This window comes from Rhinolophus ferrumequinum (genome assembly GCF_004115265.2).
Source record: "Rhinolophus ferrumequinum isolate MPI-CBG mRhiFer1 chromosome 5 unlocalized genomic scaffold, mRhiFer1_v1.p scaffold_110_arrow_ctg1, whole genome shotgun sequence".
NCBI classification, from domain to species: Eukaryota; Metazoa; Chordata; class Mammalia; order Chiroptera; family Rhinolophidae; genus Rhinolophus; species Rhinolophus ferrumequinum.
Genome location: NW_022680355.1, coordinates 3,652,946 through 3,665,592, shown reverse-complemented (window position 1 = coordinate 3,665,592; position 12,647 = coordinate 3,652,946). Strand labels below are relative to the sequence as shown.

The following is a 12,647-nucleotide window of genomic DNA, read 5'->3' as shown; positions in this document are numbered from 1 at the left end:
CCACAGTAAGTACGTATGTACTTCATAATGCTCCTAGGAGGTTTAGGGCACTGATTTATTATCACAGCCATGGGGTCTGTTGGCTATTTATGCCAGACGGTAACTGAACTGAATTTTCCCAATTAAACGTCACTGGTTTTTAGATACGAACTCAAACTTTATCAAGGAAATAAATTGAGAAAATCTGATTCACAGAAATTCACATTATAGTTAGTTCATTTTATAAATAATTCTATTCCTTAAAAAAAGGAGTTAAATTTTAAAGGCAGATTTTTTTTGAAAGTACAACACATACACTGGTCTCAGAACAAAATCACTATGCTCCTAATGGTCTTTTCCTATTTCTGTCCTCGCCAGGTCATCTGAAAGATAGAAAAACCAGTGGTTCCTTTTCATTGGAATTGTTCCATCTGGTATTTTTGTATCTAACAAATAAGAAGCACAGACTAATATAGTATCAGTTTTAAGTATTTATCATTTATAAGCATACTAACGTAATAGATAATAGATTAAAATAATGTCTATGCACTGTAGTAAGGGTAGCTTTTTCATTTTACTATTCTTTGACTTTCACAGTGCAAAAGCAACTAAGAAATATGTAACTGATTTTGCAGCATGAAGGATATCAAAATAAAATGGGAAAATAATACATGTGTCATTGGTAAACAGGAATCTATCAAAAGACAAAGAGAAAATGCAATATGACTTGGGGAAAAGTGTATCAGTTAAACTAGCATATTCAAATTGGAATGAAGATTACAATCTGACAATGTTTATCAAAAAGCAGCAGATTAAATGTTTTAATGTAAAGTTGGAATTCAATTTTAAAAATTACTATTTGAGGGCAACATACTCTAAGGTCAGGAAAACACAATACAAGGGAAAACACTTACATTGAAGATGGTGCTTTAAACTCGAACCTATAAAATTGGTCACCATTAAGATTACTTGCCAAAGACAGAATCATTTGTCAAAAGGGAGAGCAAACAAGTTATCGTTACCTGACTACAATAGTCTTGGAAAATACAAATTAAATTTTCATTTAAGGTATGAAACCTGTTACATCAATTCATTTAATATGATGCTCAACTCAATTTTTCAGTTATTTAAATAATAGAGTTAAATAATTATATAGCACAACCAGGAAAATTATAAATATTTAAGAAGATTAAAATGTCAGTGGAAAACATTTCATATGGATTAAAAGAAAAGCATTCATTCAAAAACACTCCCGAATAGGAAGCCAACATAATTCCATTAGGACTTTAAAAGAGAGAGAGTGAGCAGCCCCGTCATCCAATTTGAAAGATAAGAATAAATATTCAAACTGTTAAGCAAAGCCGGGAATACTGATTACTTTGAAACATCTACTTATATCCGTTTTAATGAAGAATTAAAGGATACAATGCGTAGATTAGTAGTGGGATAAGACAGATGAATCAATTTTTTTATATCCTAAATAATTACAAGAGACTTTGAAAATGTAGTGTTATTCATGGTTTCTTTCCAGTTTAAAAATTTCTATCCATTGCCTCTATCTTTGGTGTCACTGCCACCAATGAACACAGTATACAGCTTATAAACCTAATTAACTATTTTCAACTAGGAAAAAGTAAATCAACATTATGTCTTTCAAAATAAGATATAAAGAACATGACCCTACTTAATTTTGTCTCATGGTCCCACAATATTCTGAAATACCATGCCGAAATGTAAAAGTTTAAAAGGGAACATCATTTGCTATAACCGCACCAAAAATTTAGCTACTGTATGCTGGTATGATGACAGCTACTAGTATGCAGAGGCTACAGAAAGACAAAAGATACAAGTGTTTAGCTCACAATTAGTCAAAGGAAGGTTCAGTTTAATGGGAAACTGAAACCTCGACAACACAATGCCTTCATGTAAATATTCTACAGCTTTGTTCTCTTGCAGTTGAAAAGGATAGTGTAATTATCTTAAATTTACACAAAACATTATGGAGCATGGTAGTTGTTCATGATTAAAATACAACAGCGATGTAAATTAATTTAAGTGTTAAATATATTCACATGATCACCGATTCAAAATGGCCACTAATGAAGTTACACAGCAATATATGTACATAACAGTTGCCACAGCAGTTTTTGTAAGTTTTTGACTTTTTGCAGACCAGGTATTTTTATGAGACAAATAACCTTGTATCAATTCTTTCATATCATGAAAGGAATTTAAATGTCGTAAGTAGTTTCATTCCTCTGGGGGAGGGGGCGGGGAGAACCTCTCAAAAGTCAGTGCAAATTGAAGAGTTCTACCTTCGTGAATATTTGAACTTGTTGACCAAGACAGATTCCTACCAGCTGAGGATAAACAACCCTTAAGATATCAAAGACTCTCGTAACAGTGTCAGCGGCATTTAGCAGGTATTTGCCACAAACCAGAATCCCAAATCCTATAGCAGAGCCTTCTGAGAATACGGTTGCTGTGGCTGAGGTGGCTGTTGACTGCCTCCTGGTTGAGGCAGCGGTGATGACGTTAAACTATAGTTTGGCACATGGGACATATTAGTTCCTGCGTTCTGGTATATCGTGACATCCGCAGTAGCAGTAGCAGCAGCAGCAGGAGGTGGGCTGTACACTGAGGCCTGGTTGGGATATGCGTTTCCTTGAACAGAATTGACCATTGCACTGTGGAAGGGAAAAAACACTCAGTTAGATCAGTATTGATTACCTACCCATTCAGAGATAAACAGGAAAGCTACTCATTACACATTCACTGAATAAATATTTATTATATACCCATGACGTGCCAAACATTGTTATTTTAGGCACTGGGATATCATTAAAAAAAAAAAAAGAAGGAAAAAAAGTCCCAACCGTCATGAAGCTTACATTGTAGTAGGAGGAAAAAAGTAACAAATAAATTTATAATATGTCAACTGGTGATAACTGGTATGAAGAAAAATATAATAGGAGGACCAAGAGTTCCTGAGACAACAGATTCTGGCTTATTCGGGGTGGCAGGAGAAGAAGACGTCTCAGATAGGGCAACATTTTTAAGCAGAGACCCGAAAAAAGTAAGAGGGAGTCCCATCGATCATCTAGAAGAAAAAGCTTCTCAGGCAAAAAGAACGGCAAACACAGAAGCCTTTGAGAAGAGAAAATGCCAGGCATATTCAAAGAACAGAAAAGAGGCTACGATGGCTGAAGCAGAGAGAGCAGAGAGGAAGGCAGCATTAGATAAAGTGGTAGAATTAAAGGGGAGAGGAGCCTTAGAACATACAGTGCCTTATGGACCACAGTAAGGATTCTGGCTTATATTTGAGTGAGGTGGAAAGACACTGGTTGGTTTTGGACAGAAAAGTGGTGCGATTTGACTTAGGTTTTAACAAGCTCACCGTGGGCCAAGGACAGAAGCAAGGAGACCTGACTGGAGGCTATTACAATTGTCCGGGTGAGAGCTGACAGGTGGGTCGAGCCATGGTGGACTTGGCGGCAAGGGAGAGGAAAGGGTCAGATTTTGAAGGTATCGCTGTCAAAATTGGCTAGTGGGCAGGGTGGTCAAGAATGCCTGAGGTTTTAGACATGAATAACTAACTGGTGGAAATAACTGGTAGACTGGCCATTCACTAAAAACAAAACAAAACAACAAAAAAAACACCACACGTGAAAGATAAGGAATACAGTAAATTTGGGGAAGGAGAATCAAGTGAGGTACCTGTGAGGTTCACAAGAAAAGATGGTGAATAAATGGTCAGTTATTCAACCTGGAGGCAAGTGGAGCGTTAGGACTAGAAATACACATGTGGGAGGCATTGGCACACACCCAGGGTTCAGAGCCAGGGATCTGAATGAGGTCCCTTAGGGAATGATACAGAGAAAAAAGCAGTCCACATTTGGACCCTCGACCTCCAAGTCAGGAAGACAGAGGCTCTAGGCGAAGAAGACTGAGGAGGGGCAATAAGGTGGAAGGAAAACGAAGAGAGAATGGTCACGGTCAAGTGAAGAAAGAATTTCAAAAAGAAGTGACCATTTCCATCCAGCAATAGGGAACGCACCAGTCCCGGTGGACGGGGGGAGATGAAATCTTGACAACCTCTTTTATTTCCCTGAAAACACAGACGCAAACAGAACCTCTTCCATCTACTCCCACCACCGTCACCACCGTTTATCCACTGCACCTACACCCATTCGTATACTCTGCCTTCCCTCCTGTAACTCACCGCCGTCGGTGCTCCCCTCCCAGGCGTCCATTGCACCAAAACACTTCCTTCAGAGTTGTTTTTATTCAGTCTCTGCCTCTTCTCTTCCCATCCCCAGCCTTATATTTGAGTTTCTACTATGCGTAAGACACTAACTAGTTTAGCTATATAAAGAGAAATACGAACAGCTTCAACAGAGACTTTTCTCCCACGTGTCTATTAAAAATGTAAAACAAGCTATACAATGGGCAATGGCCCAAAATTTTAAAATATTCCCTATTTCTAAACTTTTCTTCTACTGCTAGGTTGTTTATAAATTAATTGCTGGTCAATTCAATGCTCTTCTACTTTGAACAAGTTAAACCAATTCATTATTATAATTGATGGTCTTTTGGGGATACCTTCCACCAACCAATATAACCACTGAGTAATGCTTCAGAGGCCTCACCCATTATCTTTCCATATGTATTACTTTCTGAGATAAAAAGTATTACAAGAAGTCAGATTTCACGCTGATTTACATTCATGCTATAGTAGAATGTAGAGACTAAGTGCTAAGCTCTGGAGCCAACATGCCTGGTTTTGTATCTTAGCGAAGTGGGACCTTAATCCTCCCTCCATGCCTCAGTTTCCTCACCTATAAAATGGGGCTAATAGTGTACTACTTCATATATTATTAGATAAGTGCATTAATCCACGTAGAAAATATAGCATAGCACCTGACACTTTAAACATCCCATGAATGTTAATTATTACTGTAATTATTCGCACTTTGTACTATGTTCCTCATCTCACCTTACAGTCCCACCATCCACCCACTTGCCCAACGGCAAACTCCAGCAATTCACCTAATACTTCTTCTCTCATATCTGCTCTGCACTATATCCCCACCTTGTCACCCATATGCAACCACTTGCTCATCTTCTAAATAACTTTTCCCATCTCGATCATTGTATCCGGCAGTCAGACACTCATCATTTCTTCTCTAATATGCACATCTAATATGCATAGTAGCCTAGGCTTTTAACCTAGGTACTACGAGTTCACCTATGCTACTGCCATTTAAAGCCCTGCATGGGCTTTCCCAGGTAAGAGCCAAGCTCCTTAACGTGGTATCTAGGACCGACCATTCATTATCTTTGTCACTAACTCCAAGTGTCTCTCTTGCGTCTCCCACCAGAGACTAATCCTTTAGTAACACTGTACTGCTGGCCATGTCCAACACGGACCGTATGTTTTCACAGTGCTCCATTTTACTCATTCCATGGGCACCAAGCTACTTCACACCACTATATATTTACTCATGATAGAAAAACCTTTCTTACTTTCTTCCTTTAGGCTAAGAACAACTCAGCATGAACATGGAAACCTTCCCTGAGCCCTGAGGCTCCTAAAGCACCCTGCATGTCCCTTCATCTGTGATTTATGTTGTAACTGCGTATTTTTTGTGTGTTTGTCTCTACTAGCCAGTAAGCACACTGACACTAAGGAACTCTAAATCAGTGGTCGACTAATAAACCAGGGAGCCAAAAAACTCAACGGAGAAAGGACAGTCTCTTTCCTAAACGGTGTTGGGAGAACTGCACAGCCACATGCAGGAGAATGAGACTGGAGCCCTGTCTTACACCACTCACAAAAATGCACCGGAAATGGACTCAAGACTTAAATTTAAGGCCTGAAATCATAAAACTCCTAGAAGAAAACACAGGGAAAAGGTTCCTTGACAGTGGTCTCAACAGAGAAAATATCTGCAAATCATATATCTACTGAGGAGTTAATATCCAAAGTATATAAAGAACTCAGGCAACTCAATAGCAAAGAAACTAACAATCAGATTTAAAATGGGCAGAGGAACTGAATACACAGTTTTCCAAAGAAGACACACAAATGGCCAATAGGTACATGAAAAGTTGCTCAATATTAATCATCAGGAAAATGAAATCAAAACCAAAATGTGACAATAGCTCACACCTGTTAGAATGGCTATCATCATAAAGATAGGACACAAATGTTGCCGAGGATGTAGAGAAAAGGGAACCCTCATACACTGTTGGTGGGAATGTAAACTGGTGCAGCCGCTATGGAAAACAGTATGGTGGTTCCTCAAAACATTAAAAATTGAACTATCATATGATCCAGCAGTCCCACTGCTGAGTATATATCTAAAAGAACTGAAATCAGAATCTTGTAGCGACATCTGCATCCCCATGTTCATCGCAGCATTATTCAAAACAGCCAAGATACGGAAACAACCTAAGCATCCACAAACATGAATGGGTGAAGATGCGGTGTATGTGTGACACACACGCACGTGTGCACACACACACGTGCACACACACGCGCACACACACAATGGAATAGTACTCAGCCATGTGAAAGAAAATCCTGCTGTTTGTGACAACTTGGATGAGATTTAAAGGTACTATGCTAAGTAAAATAAGTAAGGGAAAGATAAATACTATTATGACCCCACTTACATGTGGAACCTAAAAAAGTCAAACTAAGACAGAGCAGAGTGGTGGTGACTGGCAGTTGGGGAGTAAGGGAAATGTGGACAAAGGGTACAGACTTCCAGTTACAAAGTAAACCAGTTTAGAGATCTAATGCACAGCAGGGTGATTTTCCCATACAATACTGTATCATCTACATGAATGTTACTAACAGAATAAACCTGGAATGTTCTCACCACAAGAAAGAAATGGTAACTGTGACGGGATGGAGGTGTCAGCTGATAGTATAGTAATCAATCTGCAACATATAAATGTATCATCACATCGTACACCTTAAACTTACACAATGTTATATGTGAATTATCTCAATAAAGCTGGTGGGGGGACTAAATCACACTTGTATGTCAAGTGTCTAGCATAGTATGCGGGAGAATAAATGTGCAATAAATATCTGTTTAACAGAAGTAACCAAATAATAGACCAATAAGTACAGAGCTTTGTTGCCTTAATACTATCATTGCCACCATTACCATAGGCAGGTTTAGGAAACTATATCCACACCACCAGTGACACGTAAGTGTGGCAGTTATAACCCTAGAACCAAAATTATATGTAAAACAACAAGAAACTGCCTCCTTGACATGAACTAGGGCAACTAAAACACCTGCCTACCAAAAATGGAAAAAAATAATTTCCTCCTTGACCTCGACTTGCAATTAGAAAGCTTGAGTCAAATGTGCAGTAGACCTTCTATCAAGTATACTTCCAACCCCAATTCTCTTCCTTCTAATTTTGTTATCCTACATTTGCTTTGCTATCAATTCCCCCATTTAAATACACACACACACACACACACACACAAATTGTTCTTATATATTCATAAATAAATTTTATAAATTATATATTTTATATACTTATAATATCCTTTTGAGACTTGACGCAAAGCCTTTGTAAAGCCCTTGCAGGGAATTTAAAAATATACCTCACTGGCTTAATGCAGCACTTGAAAATGTCCCATCAACACTTAAACATTTATTTATCAAATATTTACTGAGCTCCTACCAAGTATAAAAGTCCGTGCTACACAGTGTGGATATAAAGGTGAAAGACAGCTCCAGCTCTCAAAATACGGTAACTTAGCGAGGACACAGACAGGTCTAAAGGCGATTATAAGACAGTACTCATTGTGCTGGGGTCTTGTGACAGTAAGAGAGGAGGAACAGTGTTGGAGAGGTGGGAAGACATTCTAGTAAAGCAGCAGCTAAGAACGAACCAATAAATAGGAATTAGCCAAGCAAAGAGCACTAAAGATTTCAAGGAAATGCTCTACACAGAGCACCTGTTCAAATGCATGTGTTCCTTGAGCGGTGACATTAACAGCAACGGTGTGTTGGCAGAGTCAGGTTCTGGAATACAGCTCAGGCCCTGCACCACATGTCCCAGCCCAACTGTGAAAGCAGACGGAGCCACCCCCAGAGAACAGCCACAAGTGTTACTGCTCTGTAGCACGACATGATTAGAGAACCCACCAACAGATTCTCTCATTTACAAGGACATTTCTCAAGGCCCTGAACTAAACATGGGGCCCAAGTAATCTCCAGGAACAAGGTAGGCAGACGTAATTTCAGAGGACCTGCTGAGAAGGAGGTAGCATTTCTGGATGACACAAAAATATCTAAGAGGTTCCTACATAACTCACACACACCGCCTGATTTCTCGACAATCCCTCAGGCAGCATGCTTCTCTTCTCACAAGAGCTGCTCCCTACCTGTTTGCTTATTTTCCATGTAAAGGTATTCATTTTCACCACATTTCAATTAAAAAAAAAAAAGTCCTGGGACAGAAAGAGTCATACCTACCATTTTCCCTGAGCTCCCTAAGGCAGTAGACAGGCGCTGACTGGCCTCTTCATTATTGTCCTTCCACCTCAGGATACCAGAGGTGACCACAAAATACTATCTGCAAATCCCCAAGCATCCCCAGAGCGAGACTCTTTTGAGGGCGAATAATATAACAGTTACTATAACAGTAAGGGCAGTACAGAAACATTCCTGGGCAACTCCAAGATTTGAGGAAAGGTTTCTAGAAACTGCGCCTGTGCCACCAAGAAACTTCTATCATGTGTCAGAACACCATGACTTCTAGAATTCCACACTGTGAATGAACTCTTAAAGCCTATCTTTCATTGGTTTCAAGGGAAAGACTTCAGCTTAGCAGAAAAGGCATTTATATAATTATAAATTACATGATATATAATCCTTTCACTCCATGGTAGAGGGCAGTATATGTAAATGACCAAAACAATGAGCCTGTCATTTTATATTCAGATACTCGCTCCTTGAACCACAGGGACAAATGGCTTTTGCACCGTCTCTTTTCAAATGGTTTATCTTGCTGTGACATACACTAAATTCCACTACAGGGAAAAAAGAAGGAAATCGTTTTCTTAAAGAGACAGCCCACAACCATAAATTCTGAAACAATAACAAAAAGTTAGATTTTATATGAAATTTGTTGGAAAATTATAAATTATAGTCATCAATTCTAAGTCATCAAAGTCTTTAGCAAATATTATCATAGATTCAAATAAAAACAAAAACAAATTATGACAGAGTTAAAAGCAGACTCCAGCAGTTCAGTGAGTCAGTAAGAGGACTGCCTGGCTTGCTGACGACACTGCAACACCGCAGGGGTTCTGTGGAAGCCTGCTCATGACCACAGAGAGGGCTGATGCTATGGTATCAGTGATGCCGTCTACCCTGCATTTTTCTTGTCCGGTTCTGATGGTTTACAGGTGACCGGGGGCACTGAAGAGTTTTAACAACACTAACTCCAAACAATAGTCAATAATCAAATTACTTCGGGTAAGGAGCCTGGGTCGGCTGACTAGGAAGGGCTGGGTTTGCGGACGGTGGAACCGCTCCTTGGCTGAGAGAAGACAGCTGCTCTGGCGGAAGACTGTAGCTCTGGAGATGGCTCATCTGGGCATTCCCTGCCACCAGATAAGCACCACTTTGAGGGGGCCCTGGATACACCTAGAACAGTTCATAAAGCACACATTAGATTTCCTAAGATTTTAATAGGCATGTCAAACTTTCTTTGTAGAGGCATTCAGTTACAAAAAGAACAACACTTACATCTCAGAAATCTTTTTGTTAAGTTATTTCTGTTGACAGGCATTTTAAAAAAAACACTTTTCAGTGAAGCTGGCTTCTGATGATTTTTCTTAGGTAAACATTAGCTAAACTTGTGCTTCCACACAGAAGCAGTGAAGGAACTTATCTTGAAACTTTATACTAATATAATCTTTTTCCATATTGATATCTTAAGTACTTCCCTAAAAGGAATTCCAAAGGATGTTTAAGAAGTGTCTTTGAATTGTTTTCTATCAAGAGACTACACTTGCTTATAGATACAATTTATATTTCCTAAATTATAGTTGATTGAACATAGAGTTAGCTTACTTTCTAAAGCAGGGACCAGCAATCTGTTTTGTAAAAGTCCACATAGTACAAATTTTAGGCATTGTGGGCCATACCATCTTTGTCACATAGGAAGTCAACTCATACAGAAAGCAGCCAGAAACAATGAGTGTATAAACGAATGAGACTGGTTGTGTTATAGGAAAAGTTTATTTGAAAAAACAGATGGGAGGCTGGATTTGTCCCTTGGGCCACTGAATGCCTACTCCTGCATCCAAAACTATACTTGTTTTAATCTAAAGAAACTGAAGTCTTAAATGCCCCAAAATCTTAAACACACATAACGTTCTAGTTTCTGTAATATTCATTAGATCCTTCCATTTCATGTTTGAAAACAGAACTCCACTGTCTACGCAGTCAGACTCTTACCAGCTATTAAGATAGTAACACAAGCATCAGGAGACAACACAATCATCTTAGCACTTCTGTGATGTCCTAAGAGACTCAGCAGGCATCAGAATCCAAAAGGTCTTTATTATAAACGCAGCTATTCTAGTCTTCATAAATGCTTTTTTTTTTTCTACTTTGCAAATTGAACATGAAGGTGTTTTTGTTTTTTTGGCTCAAGTGAATGAGTGTCATCTAGTCCCACGTTACTCAGGCCTGGCTGCTTATTTCCAGGGTGCTGGCCCCTTATTTCAGTGGAAATGGACCATGTTAAAAAAAAAATAAAATTACTCTGTGCCACTCTGTATGGAAAAATGGAGTCCTTGGCTCATTACTCCCTATACCCTCAACTTACTCAGTTTGTGGAAAAGAGGTTTTTTTCAAATAGTTGCTTGGAGTAGACACAAAGAAAGGGCTTTGTATTGTATTACATGTGTTTTCATGTAATGACGGGGGAAAAAAATCCAGACAAAAACAGCTCACTGTAAAACTGAAAATTATAGATACGCAGAAGAATTCAGTACTAATTTAGAAATTTTACTCAGATAAAAACTGCAGTTAACCAGATAATTTACATGTGAAGCTTTAAAAATATACAGATGTTTGGGCCTTGCGCCTGAAGATTCTGATTCAATAGGTCGGAGGCAAGGCCAAAATGCATCTGTAGTTTTTTTTTTTAAAAGCTTGATGGCACCCCTGCAGCAAAACAATAATAATAATAATAATAATAAAAGAACTATTGATATATTATAAATTGTATTTGTCAAGTAAAAAATTCTTTTAAACTTTATTTTTATTCTAAACATTACTTTTAGAAAGTTTCACATTTTACAAAAACATAGCTATTCCAAATAATCTCATCTATATTAGAGAATCTAAAATGATATACTTGTATACTTGAGTTTTTAAAAGCTTACCTGAGAAGCAGAAACACCAGATGACTGCATATAATACTGCTGATTCTGTAATTTTGCATACATGGAATACACTGGGTCTTCATTCATTAACTTGGTATACAGTGAAAGTGCCTCCATCACTTTAACATTAAGTTCTGAGAGTTCTGAATGTTTTCTGAAATAGCATACAATCATCTGAAACATTATTATTTGAATAATACAATGTCCCAAATAATAAGATACTAAAATAGCAAAAAAGTGGTATAAGTAGATATGATTAAAAATTTAACCTTCTGAAAGACAATATCCTGTATCTTAGCCCCTAGGCAACCAAAACTATGTACATTTTAGGTACTGTGCTGGGATAACTCTAGCTTATCATACTTGACTTTACTTCCAAATATCTAAGTTCCCCTAGTTAATTACAGATGGGTCATTTCGGCTCTAGTAACGCCACTTATTGCAAACACGATTATAAGTTAACCTTTGTTTTTTTTTTAAAAGGCTAATATAGTCAAATAAATCCTCCCTTTTTTAAAATAAAAAGGGAGAGACAAGTCTAATTCTAATTCCTACATCTAGTAGAAAACAAATGAATAAGAACTGGTCCTCTGGCAAATACAAACACAAATAAAACCAAAAATAAATAATAAAATAAACTGGCAGCTCCACCCCAGTGTGCAGTTTATAGAGAGCGTTGGGGAAGAAGGGTACACAATACAGAGGCAGCACACCTGCCTCTTCTTTTACCTGTCAATATCTTCCAGCTTTTCATCAATGAGCGGTCCCATCTGGTGACACATTGCTAAGATGACAAGATTTGAAGAAATATAAGAAAATGCAGGACAAGAAAGCAAATCTCTGATGGATAGTCAAATAATTTAAGAAATACAAGATCTAATTTGGAGTAATAAAAATTACATTAATTAACAGCCCACAGAACGCAAGACTGATTTATCTGGGTATTTAGAAAATCAATACTTTAGATTTATTGTACTGATCTCAAAAATATTAAAATACCAATTTTTTTTACAACATTCTAAAATGTTTAATAGAATATTTGGATGTTTTGAATAAAATATTTAATTTGGATAGAAAAGTGTAAGAATTTGAATTCTACCAAAGGTTTAAATTGTACAAACATGCGAAACTGGGTCACAGAACAGTGAGATATATTACCATTTTTGTTATCAGTCTCAAATTTTATTTACATATATACCATTCTGTTAACAGAACACTAGATATAACCTCT

At 37.8% G+C, this 12,647-nt stretch overlaps 1 protein-coding gene across 2 annotated transcripts in view; it reads right to left on the bottom strand.

The window, feature by feature from the left end:
- Positions 1-1,353: 1,353 nt before the first annotated feature.
- STAM (signal transducing adaptor molecule) overlaps positions 1,354-12,647 on the bottom strand; it is a 58,874-nt gene continuing 47,580 nt past the window's right edge. For both annotated transcript variants that reach the window (XM_033100783.1, XM_033100784.1), the window contains 4 exons: positions 12,146-12,200; positions 11,417-11,570; positions 9,490-9,665; positions 1,354-2,666 (listed from right to left, as the gene is read on the bottom strand). In XM_033100783.1, the coding sequence (XP_032956674.1) occupies positions 2,432-2,666; positions 9,490-9,665; positions 11,417-11,570; positions 12,146-12,200 (620 nt within the window). In that variant the 3' untranslated portion in view covers positions 1,354-2,431. The remainder of the gene's footprint in view (positions 2,667-9,489; positions 9,666-11,416; positions 11,571-12,145; positions 12,201-12,647) is intronic.